General features: G+C 37.1%; 1 protein-coding gene across 1 annotated transcript in view; it reads right to left on the minus strand.

The window, feature by feature from the left end:
* Positions 1–10792: 10792 nt before the first annotated feature.
* The window catches only part of bicc2 (bicaudal C homolog 2), a 21394-nt gene continuing 12618 nt past the window's right edge, over positions 10793–19568 (minus strand). Inside the window, exons 16-19 of the mRNA XM_046859679.1 lie at positions 19260–19479; positions 14778–14935; positions 12448–12547; positions 10793–11395 (exon numbers count right to left, since the gene is read on the minus strand). Of these exons, the coding sequence (XP_046715635.1) occupies positions 11265–11395; positions 12448–12547; positions 14778–14935; positions 19260–19479 (609 nt within the window). The 3' untranslated portion in view covers positions 10793–11264. The remainder of the gene's footprint in view (positions 11396–12447; positions 12548–14777; positions 14936–19259; positions 19480–19568) is intronic.

The following is a 19568-nucleotide window of genomic DNA, read 5'->3' on the forward strand; positions in this document are numbered from 1 at the left end:
TTTATTGATATGAATTAATTATTATGCAAGTAGCCACTATTACTATTACTGTCTCATTGTCCAACCCATTAGTACTCCTCATTCAGGTAATCACATATTTCTTACTGTTCTTGTTACATTACTGATTTACTGTCACCTGCATGAATAGGGGAAAAAAAGGAAAGAAAAACCCTTCTGGATGTTCTCAGTTTCTGAGGGGAGACAGTCTTATAAGAGACAGCAAGAGAGATAAAGCGGGGCAACACGCTTTACCCAAACAGAAGAAAACAGTTAGCTTTGAAGGAAAAAAAACAATACATCTGAATGACAGAAAATAAATTTTCCCTTTTCTCAACTATCACAGACAGTCAGAGGAAAAAAGACATCTACATATAGAGAGACAGAGACAGGGAGCCAATGAAAGAGACAGACATGCAGAGGCCATGACAGCTGTAGCTAGAGAGATAGAAATGAGATATAACACATTGAGACACATAGAAAGGGAGCATCAAAGTTCAGGAGACAGCTACAGAAATACAGAGACACACACACATACACACACACACACACACACACACACACACACACACACACACACACACACACACACACACACACACAATAATAGTTGAGGTCATTTCTTTCTAAAATCCTTGAACACTGTCTACAATCAACTCTGTCTGTCTCTCACAGAACAACCTCCACAACATCCTTTAAAGCAACACATTCCACAGAGACTGCCCTTTTGGCCATCACTGAGAAACTACATGCTGCTAGATCTGCCAAGCTGTCATCATTCCTCATCCTCCTCAACCTTTCCACAGCATTTGACATACTCAACCACAAGACTCTCTTGTCCATTCTCAGGAGTCTTGGAATTCAGGACACAGCATGATGGCAGCTCTTCATCTGAAATACAGTCAAAAGAAACTGCTGTTCATGCCAGGTGATCCATTCCAGTGTCAGGAGAACCCTCACTGGACAACTCTCTGATCTCACCTTTGGACCCTGCATGTAACCTTGGGGTAACCAATTTACAATCAACTCTTAATGTTCTCTTCACATTGCTAATCTGACCTGCTACTATAAATCTGATAAAACTAATAATAAAAATTAATAAAAAAATTTAATGTAAATATAGAAGAGTTGATAGTAATAGTAAAAAGTTTCCAGACTGGCTCTGTTTACAAGAAAGTGTGTAAACATAGATAAATAAAGTACTATGACCTTCAAAATAGTCCACATCTGGAATTGAGGTCTTCTTTTTTGTAGCGTGTCTTGCCCCTTCTGAGATTTTCTCTGGATCTATTTTTCTGTTTTTCTCTTTCCTCTCTACATGTGTGTGTGTGTGTGTGTGTGTGTGTGTGTGTGTGTGTGTGTGTGTGTGTGTGTGAGGGGGGCAGTTTGGGTTGTGCGCTTCCCAGAAAAAAGAAAGTGAAGGTACTGGGTTCTGCTTGCCTAACTCACTGACGTAATGAAATCAGAAGGGTAGAATCATCAAACACACACACACACACACACACACACACACACACACACACACACACACACTCACACACACTACACACTCACACCGTAAGCAAAAGAGCAGATCACGCAGGTATTTTTAGCTTCCCCCCCCCGCTGAAGTGTATGAGGACAGATAGGACATTGGGTCCGGCCTATTTGGAGAAAATTGTCCCCGGTAGGGATGCGCATATTTGGTCTCTGTTAGAACATCTGAGGAGCTGCAGATTTGGTAAAAAAATATAAATAAATAAAAAACATTAACTGCTAAAAACCTATGAAATCCAATAAAATGCGAAACGATGATTCAATCTTAATAAATAATTATTAAGATAAGATATACAAACACATACACACACACACAAAGCAGAAATCAGCTCTTTAACATACAGCAGAGCTTCACCTGATTTAATCACAAACCTCTGTGTGTGTGTGTGTGTGTGTGTGTGTGTGTGTGTGTGTGTGTGTGTGTGTGTGTGTGTGTGTGTGTTTGTGTTTGTGTGTGTGTGTTTCGTTGCTAAGTGAGCACTCTGATGGAGTGTTAGAATAAAAAAACAAAGGAGAATAACAAATACAGAGGGTGGACATCTTAGCCGAACGATGGAGCAGCAGGACTCCAGAGAAAAAAAGATACAGAGAAAGAAAACTCGGCGAGATTGATGCCAAGAATGAGAGACAGACATGCAGAGAGAATGGTAGCGGGTGTGAAAGATGCTGACACTACACTGCACTGGCGTTTGAGGACTCTTCATGGTGTTTCACTAACAAACCTCTTCACTCGAGGAGCGATACAACATCAAAACACTGAGCCAAATGTCACAGACCTTTCCTCACCACTCCTCTGCTCTCGCTCTCTCTTTTCTCTCTCAGACTCTCATAATCCCCCAGATTCTGGGTAATGAGCGGCAGGCAAGCACAGGATGCCCGAAGGAACACACACACTCAAACACACACACACACACACACACACACAGAAGAGAGCATGAGTGAAAGTGACTCAATAACAATTCATACTCACTAATAAACACATGCACACACACATATGAACCTCCTCTCATTACCGCCACTTGATGCCTATTATGACTATTTATCCAGAACCCCTTTCTGTTTAATAAATACAACCGTTCACACATCATTTCTGTACATTTAGTTCAGCTTCACACAACAAAAATAAAAGGCACACCCATACACACACATAGAGTTCAAACATCTTTTGACATTTTATAATTATATTTTCATGCTTAGTTTCATGTTATTTAGAGCTTTCTTGTCCTAAAATATCTCTGTCCTTCCCTTAAAAAGATTAATAAAGGCCGAACTTTTAACACAGAACCTTATGTTAACAAAATTGCTAAATAATAAAAGGTTAGCAAAAACCACTACAAGCAGTACTATGTATTATAGCTACATTATTCCTTAATAGATGGCTAGGCTCATTTAATCTATATCAGTAGAGTTACTACTTTTTTGCTAACATTTTTGCTATTATTGCTATTACTTTAATACTAATTTTGTGGAAGGCTCTAATATAGATTTTTTTTGTATAAATGGGCTCCCTGTTTGCACCTCTCACACCATTGTATAACTGAAGGCCTTAAAAACAAGTTAATTGCAGTTCAGTGATATTTACAATCATGCTATACACTATAGGCATGGGTTTCACATCATGTGTACATGAAACTGCAAGCGTACACTCATGACTGTCTGAAGACACTTGCAGACCAATAATTATTATTTTTATTTTTACATAAAATAAAGCAAGAGAATTGTTTCATACTTTAATTTGGAAGAGGGTTGCAAAATTTAAAAACAAAGGCAGCTAGCAATATTGATTAGCAGAAAAAAAAAAAAAACATAAAAAGGTGCTAGCCAGAAGTATGCAGCTGAAGAGAGTTTTTGTGCAGAATAAATTTTGCATTAGGGATTTCTGTGTGAAATAGATTTGAAAGAGGTTGGTTCATTCATTCATCCAAATAAAGCTTGAGTAAACTGTAGAATCCGCAGTGTCTCGTTGGTGCAGCTGTGTGGAGCTCATTATCTTCCAGAGGATTTCGTACCATCAGAGCTCTGTTCTGTATGTACACAATCTGATCGCATGGCACCTGCGTGCTGGCTTAAGACAGCGGCAGGTTTCTAAGTGTGTGTGGTTATGTTTGTGTGCGTATCTAGTCACATGTGGTCTGATTTGTTAAATCAGGATGGATTAAAGAGGTGGTAGTGGTTGTTGTTGATGTCAGCCACTACCTCATCAGGAAAGCAGTGAGATGTAACTGCAGTGCACACACACAAACACCCCATCACTTGCAAGGGTAAATAGAAGACGTGACAGAGAACAAAGCAGTGTGTGGACATAAGGACAGAATGAAGTGTACACATGTCAATGAAGATGCTGTTAGACTAATATAGAGTGCAAAATGGAGTACGTCTGAAATGCGTGGTGCATAGAAAGTGTGTAATGATGGACTTGTGTGTTTTACTGAGTCAAATTCAGCACAGTCAATAACAAAGGTCAAAACACAGATAAGCAGACTTAATTATGAGCAGACCATTAAACAGTGCTAAGAACAAAGACTAGGATTAAAGCCAGGACACAGAAACATGGGAAACATGGCTCAGATTTAAGATCATGACAACAATCACAACTTTGGCAGAACATTTTGAAGGCATGCAGAGTGTATGAGTGTTTTTAAGACTGCTGTGCATGAAAGTGTTAGAGTTCAACTTGTAGTCAAGATGAACAAGGATATACAGGTGTACATAAGAGATGCTGGTAAATATGTGAGCAATGGCACAATGCTAGCATATCGACATGTACATGCAAAGTCATGCACCAAGTATAGACCATCATTCGAAATAAAAATTGCACAGTATTATTTTCAGCAAAGCATTGATGCATTAAGGATATAAAGAGGTAAACTAATCAGGAACTAACACAGAACGGGTGAGCATGACTGGTAACAGACCAATGACATACCATGAGTGGAGAATGGACCCAAAATAGAAAGTATGGTGCAGGACATGCTAAATAAAAGCATATAACAGACAAAAAATAAACCAGAAAAATACTAAGACAAGAACTAAAAAAGAGAAGTCTTAAGTCTATAAATCTTTTTAAGATTAAGGTTATTAGAATAAAATCAATTAAAATAGTTATAAAATCTGTTACACAAAATCCAGAAAGAATAATGTATGATCACGTGTTAATGTCAGATTATACAATAAATAATTATACATAAATAAATTATACCCTTAAACAATAGATCTGAGATTTAAGAAAACAACTGCATTTCACTTACAGCATCAAGCAGTGTGATCCCAGTTCATGCAGAAAATAGCACATCACTATCATTATTTAAAATAATTGTGTGGTAATAAAGCTTTTTTATTGTACATGAAATTTTTTGGCATTTACAGTATGATTCACTTTTGCTTTTAGCATAATGGTACGCTGTCCTGCTATTTCTGACTTTTAGAATCATCATAGCTGCATTTACACACATTTTAATTACATTAAAAATGTACGTGGTTGTAATGACTCTAAATCGGTGGCTGGTAAGTGTTCATCAGTCACATCAAAAGAGCGGTAATCTTAAATCATGACCAAAAGAGCTTTTTATTCTAGTGTGCGACTTTTGTATGTGATGGTAAAATTTGCCATATGATCATGCTGTGTGAAACTGCTTAAGGCAACCTCCATGATCCGAACCAGTCTGGGTTCAAAGCGGCACATTTCACAGAGACGGCCCTATTGGCTGTTTCTGAGAAACTGCATGCTGCTCGATCAGCCAAGCTGTCATCTGTACTTATCTTCCTGGACCTTTCAGCAGCATTTGACACAGTCAACCACAAGACTCTGCTGTCTACCCTCGAGAGCCTCGGTATCCACAATCTGCCCAAGTTCTCCCACTGCTGCGCTCCCTTCACTGGCTTCCAGTAGCTGCACGCATCAGATTCAAAACACTGATGCTTGCATACAAGGCCAAAATTGGACCAGCACCATCTTACCTCAGAGACCTCATCACATCTCGCACTGCACCACGCTGTCTGAGATCCTCCAGCACTGCTCGACTGGTACCACCTTCTCTCAGAATGAGAGGTAAGTATACTTTAAGGCTCTGCTCTGTTCTGGCACAGAGGTGGTGGAATGAACTTCCCCTAGATGTCCGTACAGCGGAGTCCCTGACTATCTTCACGCGACGGTTGAAGACCTACCTCTTCCTGAAATACTTAAATTAGCACTTTCCAGGTTTGTTTTGTAGAATTCAAGAGTTATATTTATATTAAGTTGGTAATCTTGCGTACCAGTGTAGATTTATTCATTGCTAGAGACTCAAAGTACTTTTGTACGTCGCTCTGGATAATAGACTAGTAAGTGGGCACAGACACCAATAACGTTCAAATCACTCATTTTATTTTTATGTAGGCCCCTCCTTGTGCATCAAAAATCAGCTCTGACTTATCGAGGCATGGACTCCACAAGACCATTGAGGAAGTGCTGTGGTATTTGGTATCTGTTAGCAGCAGATCAGTCAAACTTTGTAGAGAGGCCTCAATGGTTCAGACTTATTAGTCAGCATTGACTTTAAGGAGTATGGTTACCATTCAGTAATCTATTGCAACAATGTTTAGGTGCTGTAGGCGGTATTTGTCAAAGCATCACAATGTCTCTGCTGTTGTGCCTTCCCATAGTGCATCCTGGTGCCATCTTTTCCCCAGGTGAAGGTAACGCATATGCAATCGGCTGTCAACATAATGTAAAAGAAACATGATTCATGAAACCAAGCTATTTCCTTCTCTTAATTCATAGTCCAGTTCTGATGCTCAAGGGGCCATTGAAGGCACTTTTGGCAGTGGACAGCGATTAGTATGCGCACACTGACCTGACTGCAGCTCATTTCTCTCACTGAAATTAATTCTGACTGATTGAGTACAAAATGGATTGGTGTACTCACTCTGTAATAACACATGGCTAGTGATATCCAAGTCTAGAGAGAAGGGAACCAACATACCCTGGTACAGAACAACTTTTATATGACAGACGTTTTGACAAGGAGAGCCTCTATTATTTTTCCTTAATAGATCTGTTGTAATTTAGAATAAAATTGTGGTCATTAGATTATAGTCATCACAGCAAACAGCAATGCTCATTGTTTGGCTTTGTGTACATGTGTTCCCTGTTTACTTTATAGTGCTCTATTTGGATGTCGTACATTATGGACTGCTATCTAAATCTTCTAATAACATTGTCTTAATGGTTTATTATTTTATTACACACAGCCCACACTAATGTCTTATTATATATTATATTATATATTTTCTAATTATAAGGCCAGTTTATCTGAATGTGAACTTTAAAAAAAACTTTAAAAATAGTCGTACTTTTTAGTGGTCTACGTTCAGAATTAATTTTATGCTTTTTGATATAACAACCATACTGCATGTAGCATGTAGGCTGCCTGCACATTACATTTCTTGCTCCTGATCTTTTAAAATCATATTCATGATTTAAAAAGGAAGTGTTAAAGCAGAGAAACGCTGAACACTGTGCTGCACAAGGGGTACTTCATGAGGAGGGTTGAGGACCCATGGTATGCTCATCCACAATCAATCCTGTGAAATCCACAATTTAATCCATTCCAGATATTATATAATCTCTCTCACTTGCTAAGTACAGTCCTGCTAACTGTAGTGTACTTCCTTATATTTATATTTAATTGACTTTTTCAGTCACTTCCCCCCAACCCCCTTCTGTTTGATCAAATGTAACCAGGGATAGTAAAAACTAGTACAGTATGTGCTTCCTCTGAGAAATGTAAAGGCAGCCAACTGCACCTTTCTCTATCAGTGTTATGCTGTGTCAGTGCAACGTAACAAACATACATGAGCTCACAGATGTACACACAGGCCTAGAGTCATTATGATTGACAGGATAGAGAGAATAAGGGATGCCTCCCACACAGACTACACAGCCAATTTTACTCCACTGGCCCCCTGCCACAGATGGATTTGAACTTGTGGCCTCTCCATGATAGGGTAAACACTTTCCTATTTCAATGCTCGAGAGCCCCCAGTGTTTTGTTGTCTGTGTTTGTTACTCCTGGGATTTGGTTTTTTTTTTCTCCCTGCCCTTCATTTTCATTTTGATTGCCTTGCATTGCCCTCTTTGCCTGACTTTTGACCTCTACCTGGTTCTTGACCACAAGATTGTCTGCTGATTTGGATTGTTAATAAGAGGCTTGCACTTGCATTCAGCTGCCTTCACCTCCTGCAATTCTCCAGTGCCTCGATAGAACAGTCTGTTCTCTTTTCCACTTGCTGCTGCCCAAACAGAATAGTCTGCATAGTAAATAGTGAATGAAGAGCAAAGAAGTAATTTTAGGCACATCATCTGTGTCTACAAAGATTTGTGTTTTATGTGTGTGATTTTTTTTATGTATTAAATTAAGCTCATTCACATGCTATATCTATATCTGGTCACAAACTAATGATGTGATTCATGTGTGTTGGTGTGTTGAATCAGTCACAGCTTTTTACTACAGGAGCTTTCCTTTCAGCACTACACACACACACACCCACACACACACACACACACACACACAAACACAAAGGCCAAGAGAGACATGCTGCAACACTGTCTGAAAGCAAAGACAGAACAATTATAACACACACAAAATGTTCAGTACCACAATACGGAATACATCAGGAAGACAGTTCTGTTCAAAATCTCTGTGGGATTTTGACATAAATGCTGCTTGATTGCTAATTATAAGAGAAATTCACTAATCTATGTGTCGACACTTCTTAAAGGCCGACATAACTCATCTCTGCACTGGTGGTAATAAACAGGGCCATAATAATGTATTTTGAAAAGCTGTCTGTGCTTGATGGTACTCGCTGAGGCACAGAAAAAGAGACGAAGCAGAGCTTATTATTAATTTTGAAAAAGAAAAAACCCTCCAGTCTCACGTTCACTATGACAGACGCAATTTAAAAATGGATTGTGAGTGAGGTTGGAAGAACTAGGATAGCAAGTCCCACTGGGTTTAATGGCTGAAGATGATTTTGAGGAGGACTGTGACTGAAAATGATTCCCCAATTCTGTACTGCAGAGTGGATGCAGTATTTAACAACTCTTCTGGGCCTATTTTTAAGAAATAATAGACAGATAAAAAGGTTCCTGGAGCAGTTATTTAACAATTTTCGCCCTGTTTTATTCGTTTCCTTTAGTTTCCTCTTTCTTTCTTCTTGATAGCCCAGCTATTGCTTTTTATGGAAGCAATTGTTTTAGAGCTACTGCAATTAGCATGACTTGTTGCCATGTTTAATTGGTGAATCTGTGTGACTTTACTGAATGAACCACTTCAGGTAAATGAACCTTGAGAGGCCCTCCATTTTTTTCAGTATTTGTTGTATTTATGTATAAGATATCAATCACATTTTATTTACTTTGACAATAATAGCTTGAACTCTAAACTCAGAAACCAAAACAATATTCATTCAAGGAGTCTTGCTCACAGTAGTTACTCAGTCTGCAACACCAACGGGTTTGGTCCAGTTTAGACCTATTACTGTTTATGATGTGACAGTTCAAATCCAGGCCACTAAACAGATAGATACAATAATAAATAGAATGAGAATAAGAATATTAGTAATCAGTAATTCTGAAAAGCTTCTGACGCTGATAACCGAAAAGGGGCTGATCCCTATACACATGTTTATAAAAGCACACTAAATCCAAATGGCTCAATGTTGATTGATGGTATGAGGCACTTATAAATAAGGAATGAATAAAGCAGCATTGGTCAAATAGATATTTATTTTTTGTTAGGTTGGTTATTTAGTTGTTTTTTTATAATATTTTTTTTTATCATTATTTGCATTGTTTATTAGTTTTTTATTACAGTATTATTATTAATTTGCTTTTTTATTTATCTTGCTTCTTAAAATTAGTAAATATTGTTTTTTAAGACAAATGCTGGGAGATTTTTGGATTCCAAAGCCATTTTTATGCCAGTTATAAAAAACATTATTCATATTTTTCTTAGTTATGAATAAGATTGGGACATTTTATTGCCAAAATACAAAATTTGTTAAGCAGTTCCTCATTAAACAGTGGGACAGTGAATACAATGCTGTTTGGACAATAGCGAATCCCTAGTGCACCTGCATACATATATAAATATACATATTAGATGGAAATGCACCACATTGAAGACCCACCAAACAATCAACCATCCGTACAGTATATGATAATTACTTGCTATGTGAGCCTGGAGACAGTCTTAAACTTTAAACCCCACTCTCATTTGGTTCTACATCATATCCCTTTGATTCACTTGGTTTGCCTAAAGACTTACATACATAATTAGCTTGACTCAAGCATAATTGGCCTGATGAATCATAGGCTATGTTTCACCAAACATGTCTTTCACTTAAGAGGGAGAAAAATAAATCCATTTCCCTTGGGTGAGGCGAAACCACACCACTCACACACTTAATAGCGTATTTTTTTGTGTCTAGTGCACCTCGATGATCTTCACAAGGCTTTTCTATTTTACCACTCTGATTAATGCAGTGTAATATTTCATTTATCAGAGCATTTATTTATTTAACAATAGGTTGTGCTAAATCAACATTACCAGCAACAGGCGTTTTCAACACAGTATAATTATTTGCGCCATTGGCTTTCCTGTGAAAATGATTTCCAGCTGCTATTGTGTGTAATGTCACAATTGAGGAATGGTGCTCGATGGAAGGAAAGGAATAAGGAGATGGTGCTGTGGTGCCCCCTAGTGGGTGTGCAGTATGTGCAAATGAGGACTGGTTTGTCTTAGGTTGAAGAGGTACAAGCTTATCAATAAAAATTACTAAATTAAAAGTAAAATACGGTACAACACTTGAAGAGCCTACGCCATGTTTGGTAATCTTTAACTATGGCATTGAGGAACCCTGGCGAAGAATTTTAAAGAGAGACAGGATAGATGAAAAAAAAAATGAAAATCTCAACCTATTTATTTATTTAAAGAAAATTGTTTATTGATTTAATTATTTTTTTTAGAAACTAAACAGTTTTTATTTAAATGGTGGCAATAAAACTTTGCATTTCAGGATATGTTTGTTTTATATATGTATTTTATTCATGGTCATTTACCATTAACTTTATGTTTTACATACGTTTAATATGTATTTCTGCTCGATTTTCCTTCCATCTCAATTCCACAGTTCAATAAGCAAAACAACTGATTGTGTTTCTCCCACCAAAGGCATGCAGTCTTGTTTAATAAAAGGATTTCTGTTTAAGCCCCTATATTTTCTTTCCTCCAGAGAAGAGTAGCATTTATTTGAAATGTTTAATAATGTTCACAACATTCTCATATTTGCACAGCACATCATGGTCCTGCACAGAAATGATTAAGAGAGAGAGAGAGAGAGAGAGAGAGAGAGAGAGAGAGAGAGAGAGAGAGAGAGCTGAGCTGAGCTGAGCTGCAGCATAAGAAAGTAAGAGAAAGAGAATGTGAAAGAAAAGGCCATAAGGGTTTGCATATTAAATGTTGGCATTAGAAAGAGATTCAATCCAGTGTGAAGGTCAGATATTCTCTCACACGTCCTCTGAGAATTATATCGCATCTGTCCACTTCGGTGCCCGTCTGTAATTAATCTTAATAGCTAGTCCCTTTATTTAATTCCCATTTACCCATTACTGAGGCACATCACTATTCAGAAAGCACAGCCTCTGTAGCACTGTAGTGTAGACAGTCCAGTTTTGTGAAAGTCCAGTTTCACCAGCGGTTTCTGTTAGTATTCGTGTCCTCATCCATGATTCGTGGAAGGCGGCCACTAGCTCCACCCTCGAGATAGCCAGGTTTAACCACAGGAGCTTCAGGGAATTTCATCTTATTTTTATTCAAATCTGAAAACAAAAAAAAAGCAGTATATGCAGATAAGAACAACAGCAGAAATGTTGGTATAGGAGGAAATAAGTTTCATGTCTTACTGGTGCTGGATTTCACCTCTGTGTGTGTGTGTGTGTGTGTGTGTGTGTGTGTGTGTGTGTGTGTGTGTGTGTGTGTGTGTCATTTTACCATACATGAGAACACATATAATAATGTGAGGCAAATCACATCTGGAAAATTAAATCATGTGTATATGTGTAAAAAGCACTATACTACTATATGTAAATACTACTATACTACTAAAACAAACACTAGATGTGAAAGATGTGTGAACCATTATAGAAATTCCTGCTGTTAAATTCATTACCAAATCCATTAGCATCAAACCAAAGAAACGATTTTTGGAACCTATCAGAACCTGGATGCCATTATAACTCCTTAGTGGTCCATACTGGCAAAGGAGAGTCTCCCACAAGGTCCATTACATCAAAACCAATAGCATTCTCATTATAACCATCCAAACCAATACAAATTCTATGCATGTTTTTGTTGTTATTTACAGCAGGGACCATGGGGAAGAATCAATAGTGCATAAATGTCACAAGTGAATGCGATTATTTAGATAAGACCTCTCTGTGAGGGATATCCCATTTACTGTTGTGTTTCTGTTTTAACTATCTTGTTCCAGAAATCATGAAGTTGGATTGTTTGAATGCAGTTGTTTCAATATTGTCTCAATTAAGTTTCATTTAAGTCAGATAACTGGCTAATCTTCAGCAGTGCCCAAACAATCCTAATCCTAAATACAATTACAAACCCAGAAATTCATTTTGTTTATATGTTAGAAGTGAAATTTTTTTTTTTTTATGTGCCGAGCCAGTGACAAGTTAAGTCATGTGTACAAAATAATAAGCTCTACCATGTCATTTTGCAGCATTTAAATAAAATGTCTGAATATGCAATAGATGTATATTTAAGCTAATTAGGATTGTATTTAATGTCACCAAGTTATTCAGGTCCTACTGAGAGATCTATAAATGAACCTTATGCAGCCCTGCCAAATTCCTACCAGAAATAGCCATTAGCATCTTCCTCCTGGCCCCGAATGTGGATACGCCCACTTCCTTCAGATCCTCTTCTGAAAGAGTGAGGAATGTTTGGTAATCAATCTGAAAAAGTAGGAAAGATTGACAGAGGCAGGAAAGTTGTTTTTTCTTAAACAATCAACTTTACAAGTAAAACTTTACAATGGTTTTCCCCTGGATTAGCTTAGTACTTTCTTTTGGCTTCTCCCATTAGGGGTCGCCACAGCGGATTAGCTTATTGATTTTCGTAAATGAATATCACTACATAGTAAACAGTGCACCCCAAAATTTTTAAAAGCTTTCAAATTAACAAATATTTATACTATATATATATATATATATATATATATATATATATATATATATATATATATATAGGATGTGTGTATATTGTATTTATATAATCTTTTTCACGTGTGTATTTTTTAATGTTTTTTTTTTTTTTTTTTTTTTTTTTTTTCGACTATGGAAAATAAATTGTACTTTTGTGGTACCTCATATTTATATACAACATATCACTGTGGGCTGAGCATAAGACTTTTTTCCAAAAATGACAATATATTAGCATATATTTTAAATATTCCTTTAGATTTTTCTGCCACCAAAAAAAATACCTTTTTATATCGTCTCACCATTTACATTTACTGCTTCAAGGTAGACAAACATGATCAGTTAAAAGAACTGAGTAACAGTTGACATAAAGTAGAGCAGCTGGAGCCAAGAATATAAAGTACAATCATGACTGACCAGTCTTATGCCAGAGAAGATTAATCTAATCAGTTGAGACATTAAATTAATAAATCAATCAGCCAATTAAAGTAAAATAAAACAAATAAAAGTGTAGGACTGAACAACTGGTTAAAAGCTGTACTGAAAAAAAAAAAGAAAAAAAAAAAAATATATATATATATATATATATATATATATATATATATATATATATATATATATATATATATATATATATTTACATACATATACATATACACACACAGTGGAACCCGGTTATGTCGCTGTCCTAGGGGGCGCCAAAAAGCGTCGAGATAACCAATGATCGAGATAAATGAAAACCAATATGGCGGCAATATATTAACGTGCTTGAAATTTCTTTATGTACATGATGTGCGTTAATAAATGAGAATGTGCCTGCACGTGTTTTTGGAGTTTTTTTACACAACAGCTTTGCCGCGATTTAATTGATTAGTCATGCGGATCGAGATAACCTGTAATGCGGATAAGGAGGCGGAAGCTGAAGTAAACGCAAACAAAGTTTATTGAGAATACTCAGGAGATAATCCACCAATACTTGTAGCAAAGCAGTAATATCCAGTGGTGCGCTCCGGGAGCGCGGTCCACAAAGTTCTGTGAAAGCAGAGACAGTTCGTGTAGAGAATCCACGGATCTGCGCTATGGAAAGCGCAGCGCTGGGCAGCAACGGATAAACGTGGTGTAGAGAGCGTGAACATGGAATACAGCAGGATCGGGGTAATCCGGGGTGCCGTTGAGAGAATGCGGAGTCCGAGAAGAAGGGTACATAGCGGAATACGTATACGCGATTACACAGACCGCCATGAACCAACACATACGATCATGCACAAACAATAACGGACGGCGAGTGTGTGGAGGTGAGGGGCTTAAATAGGAGATGGGATGAGTGAGTGAATGAGGGTCAGGTGTGTGTGAGCAGCATGACTGCGAGGAGCTCGCCCGCATGGGAGAAGAAGCGGGGTGCTTCGGGGAAAGCCGCCACCGAAGGGGGCGTGGCAGGGGGATTCCTGACATAACCGACGTTAAGTGGCAAATTTGCCCCCCTTTGTGCTCGAGATATTAGGGTTCGGCGACATAAAAAAAATTGACATAACCGATTAAAAATGCTAAGACAAAGCAAGAATTTGGCGGTTCCACTTCAAAAACGTCGACTTAATAGGGTTGGCGAGTTAACCGAGGTCGAGATAAGTGGGTTCGACTGTATATCATATATATATCCAAAAATTATTATTATTATTATTTTTTTTTTTTTATAAAAAATAAATGTATACAGTATATACCAGCCAGGTCAGGCATAGCATTATGATCACCCACCTAATATTCTAATGGTCTCTTTTTTGATGCCAAAACAGCAAAACAGTCCTGACCCATCGAGCATTTACAGTATTACCTTCTTTAGCAATTCAAGCTATTTGTGGGTTTATTATTAAAAAATATCCAAAACACTTTTAAAACCAACACATAGGTACGACGGTGAAATAGAGAGTCTGTACATGTGAACACTGTAAGAGTGTGTGCATGTGTATGAGTGTTAGTGTAAATGTACCTCTTGCTCCTGGAATATTGTGGTGTATTTCTCCAGGCCCAGCTGTATCAGTAGCTCCAGCAGGTCATCCTGTTTCATAGGAGGAGGGCTGGGAGATCCACCAACCAGTGGTCTGGACACACCTTCATAGTAGCTGCTGCTATTAAGGAATCCATCAGCTTCAAAGGTAATGAGATATACAAAAAGTTTATTTTAAGAGGTTGGAGAGCCTCAAAGAAAAATTCAAATTTTTGATTAATCTAATAATACATTTAAATTGAAATGTTAATAATGATGGTATATAATAAGGAATTGTACACCACATTACAGTTTGATTCAGAATTGATTACAAGATTTATTTGTTTGTTTGTTTGTTTATAACAGCTAACATTTAAAGTATTACAAACTACAAAGGGCTTTGTAATGTTTGTTATTTTTATGGTTATATTGTAGAGACTTGTATGGTGGATATATAATATGAAAAGATTTAAAATATGTAGTTGTTTATGTGGAGGTTACTGGTATTAGGCTTTTTAGTCTGTAGGGACAGGTAAATTTTAACACTCAGAGTCAAACGATCAATTTCCACTATGGTAAAGTCTTCAAGACAAAGGACCACTGTTTCTAAGGGATGTTTCAAGGCTGGCCCATGTGTTCTAATCCAACAGACGAGCTACTGTATCTCACATTGCTAAAAAAGTTAATGCTGTTAATGCTTAAAGGCTCAGGTCTGTTTTAGCAGCAAAAAAGAGACTATCACAATATTAGGCAGGTGGTCATACTGTTATGCCTGCTCGGTTTATCATTACTGTTTCCGCCCCAAAAATGCTATTTTATGTATGTTCTGCACTGTATAAACATTTTACTTCATTTTTATAATTAATAATTATATTTTTTGTAATAAATATTTTATTTAATTGGAGAACTGTTATTGGAATCTTTTTGGCCACAATCTTTTTTGAAAATGCCTTGTATTGCAAAAAAAACGAAGAAGAAGAACTTTTCCCCGATGTTTCGGATGATTCACCGGAACATTGCAAGGGTGAAGCTAGCGGCAATTAAGAGTTGGATCCGGCCATGGCAAAGTCTTTCAACACATGATGATTTAAAAAATAATAGATGCTAAACTTGGCCCTCTAGCTGATGTGGTACATATTCACTGTCAACAACTGGAGAACTGCAAGAATTGACTGGATGAGGCTAAATAAACAATCACCTCAGCGAAGGAGTTAGCTGAAACTATGCAGGCCCGTGTTCTAACCCTTGAAAGTCAAGTTACATGATTTACTGATCACGTAGACAATTTAGAGAACAGAGGACAGCGCAAAAATATTTGCGTTCTCTGCTTATCAGAAGGGGCAAAGGGTTCTAACATGGTGTCATTTCTCCAAAAATGTATCCTGTCGTTTTTTCAGTGGCAGACTGGCAATATCAAGATTGAAAGGGTACAGGGAATTTGATTCAGTTAAACATCGCTTGAAGGAGATTTATTTTTATTATGGCAATTATTTTCTTATGATTTTGTTACATTTGGTTCTACATTTGGTTCTTATTTTAGAGTATGCAAAATGTCATGTAGAGGATCGGCTAGGTAAAGAGCAGGTTGATTTGGCCTTGTTGCAGGAGACCCATTTGAATGACAGGGGATTGGTCATATTTATTTTTCTTCCTTTACAATGAGTAGTTGGGGGTAGCTATCCTTGTGAATAGAAATGTAAATTTTAAGACTCTGAATAGTGTTAAGGATAAGCAAGGCTGTTATGTTATTGTTAGGGCGTTATTGAATGGAGAGGAGATAACCCTTTAAAATACATATTTTTGCTAAACTTTGCTCCTGAGCTTCTCACTAAGGCTTTTTCGGATTTGTTAGATATTGCATCTGGCACAGTGATTATACGGGGGGATTTTAATTGTTTGATGAATCCTTCATTGGATAGACTCCTTTCTAAGACTTGCCCTCCCTCTAAGCAATCTAAAACGTTATCTGCTGTGTGTGAAGAGCTTGGCTTTGCTGATGTCTGGCGTACTCTTAATCCATTGTGAACAGAATTTACATTTTACTCCCCTCCTCATAAGTCGTATTCTAGGATTGATTTTTTTTTGCAATTCTGCAATATGTCTCCAGATGTACAATTTTCAACACCTTTGTTTCCGATTATGCTATGGTAACACTAAACATATTAGTAGGAGGTTCATTAAAATCTACTAAGCACTGGAGATTCAACACATTATTGCTTAAAGAGAGCAAGTTTCTTTCATTTCTTAATTCTGAATTCAAGATATGTTGGTCAATTAATTCAGAATTGATCAATGATTCATCCTTTTTATGGGAGACTTGTAAAGCCTGAGGCCTAGCCATATCTTATTCTATTACAAAAAAAAGGAATCAAGTAGAAAAGCTACTGAAGATCATGTAAATTATCCTTCTTCTGTTAATTTGGAGATACAGTAGGTCAACACTAAAATAGTATTTTGAAAGCAAAGATTGTGTGAACATGGTAATAAACCTAATAAGTATTTATCATATTAATTAAATAATAAATTCAGTCCAAAATTCATTACCTTATAAGGGATTATACATTTTACATTTAAACAGTTCTACCCTAATTTTGATCATTCGGAATATTCTCCTCAACAAGATACTGCTATGAAAAGTTGTTCTGACATCTTAACGCTCCCTAGTATATCTGGTGAACAAAGAATGGTCTTAAATGCCCCCATTTCAAAGGAGAAAGCTCTAGTGGCCTTACAGAGTGTACAGAGTGTATAAAGAATTTGATCACTTGGTAATAGATCCCTTGTTAGCTATGTACAGCCATTCTCTTATGATAAATAAGTTGCATCAGTCACTTAGAGAGGCCAATATCTCTCTTGTGTTAAAAAAAGGGAAACGATCTGGAGATTTGTGGGTCTTACAGACCGATTTCTTTGCTAAAAGTAGATTTAAAACTACTCTCCAAAATTATTGCATTACAATTAGAGAAAATACTCCCATCTATAATTGATGAAGACCAAACAGGCTTCATTGAGGATAGAGGTACTAGTAACAATATTAGATGGCTTCTTAATGTCCTTAAGCTTTCTCATTATTGCAATATTGTCACCCTTAAATTTAGATGCGGAGAAGTTAAAGTGATAACTTTATTCGATGGGTTTGTCTACTTTACTCTGTACCTCTTGCAACTCTTGTTACTAACGGTCACAGACAATTTTTCTCTGTTTCAGGGCACTAGACAGGGTTGTCCCCTTTCTCTGTTGCTTTTGCGCTAGTGATAGAGCCACTGTCTCAGGCAATTAGGGGGGACACAGCTGTTTCATGGTCTCGGTCAGTGTTAAAGATATACACATATAATTAATTTGTCTTCCTTTCCATTTAAGGTTTCAGAATCTGGTTTTACATATTTGGGAATTAATATTACCCCACAGACTGTCAGTTGTCTAAAGTAAATTTTATCCTATTGATCGATAAAATGTATCGTAATGACCTAATTAGATGGTCAGATCTAGGTTTGCTGTAGTTAAGATAAGTATAATGCCCAGGCTCTGGATGGCACATAGATTATATAATCACACCGCTTCTTAGAAGCAAATTTGACTCAAGCACTTCACCAGTATGTGTTAAATGTAAGGGGGAAGTGGGAAATTACACCCATTTATTATGGAACTGTCTAATCAGAGCATATTGGTAAAAATTTGTTGTTTGTATGAGCCAAATGTTTGGACTTGAGTTACAGACAGACCCTTTTTCTTTGATTTAGGGTCTTCCAGTTGGACACTTCAGGAACAAATGTAATGTAATTTGATATCCTAGCCTTTGCTGCCAGAAAAAATTATATTGTTAACTTGGATCAGTGACAAACACCCATCTTTGAGGATGGCAGAAGGTTATTAGGGAAATGAGTTTCTTAGAATTCCTAACTTGTGATAGTCATATGTCTGCTGAAGCTTTTCATCAGTCTGGTCTCCATACCTGGATTTTATCGATGTCTCTGTAAGCAATGTATGTATGTATGTAGCATTTTTATTTTCCATTTTCTCAATAGCATTGTAAAAGATAGGCTTTGTTTGTGTATGTTTGTTATAAGTGGTTGTAATGTTCATAAAAAAAATGCAATAATAAAAAAGAAATTGCTGTTGGAAGCTGAATGAAAATTGTTGTTTGTGTTCAGATAAACAGCCACTGGAGTTCGATTTCTGCCCCTGGCACATCTGCCTCCCACAGCTGCTATCAACTGATCTCATCTCTGTAGCCACTTTATAGAGCTGATTGTCTGAGATTAGAAGCTGAGGAAGAGGGCCGGTTTACTAGTGAAAATTTAACTGAATGAATGTAATTCGCTAAATCCTGGGCAAAAACTATGAGAAGGTTCTAATGAAAAAAAAGGGTGATTTAAAAATATTATCATACTGTATATTACATTACACTCCAACACTGTAACACAACATTTTAGCATAAGGAGGATGTTACTAATTACAGACCTTTCTTCTTTGCTCTAGACTCACATGTTTTATCTGTGTTGGTACGCCCTGTACAGGAACTATATGCCATCAAAATTGATGGTGATGATGATGAAGAGGAGAAGGAGGTGGGGGAACACGAAGAGCAGGAGGACACTGGTGATGATGATGATGATGATGATGATGCAGACCCTCGTCTCTCTCGCCAGTTCTCTGAATTGCTGCCATTACACAATCTGTCCTTGCTACTTTGAGAGGTCCACGGCTACAGTATGACACACATACACACACACACACACACACACACACACACACACACAAATACAAACATACCAATATTAAACTAAATCTGTT

This window comes from Silurus meridionalis, chromosome 10, assembly GCF_014805685.1.
Source record: "Silurus meridionalis isolate SWU-2019-XX chromosome 10, ASM1480568v1, whole genome shotgun sequence".
Classification (NCBI taxonomy): Eukaryota; Metazoa; Chordata; class Actinopteri; order Siluriformes; family Siluridae; genus Silurus; species Silurus meridionalis.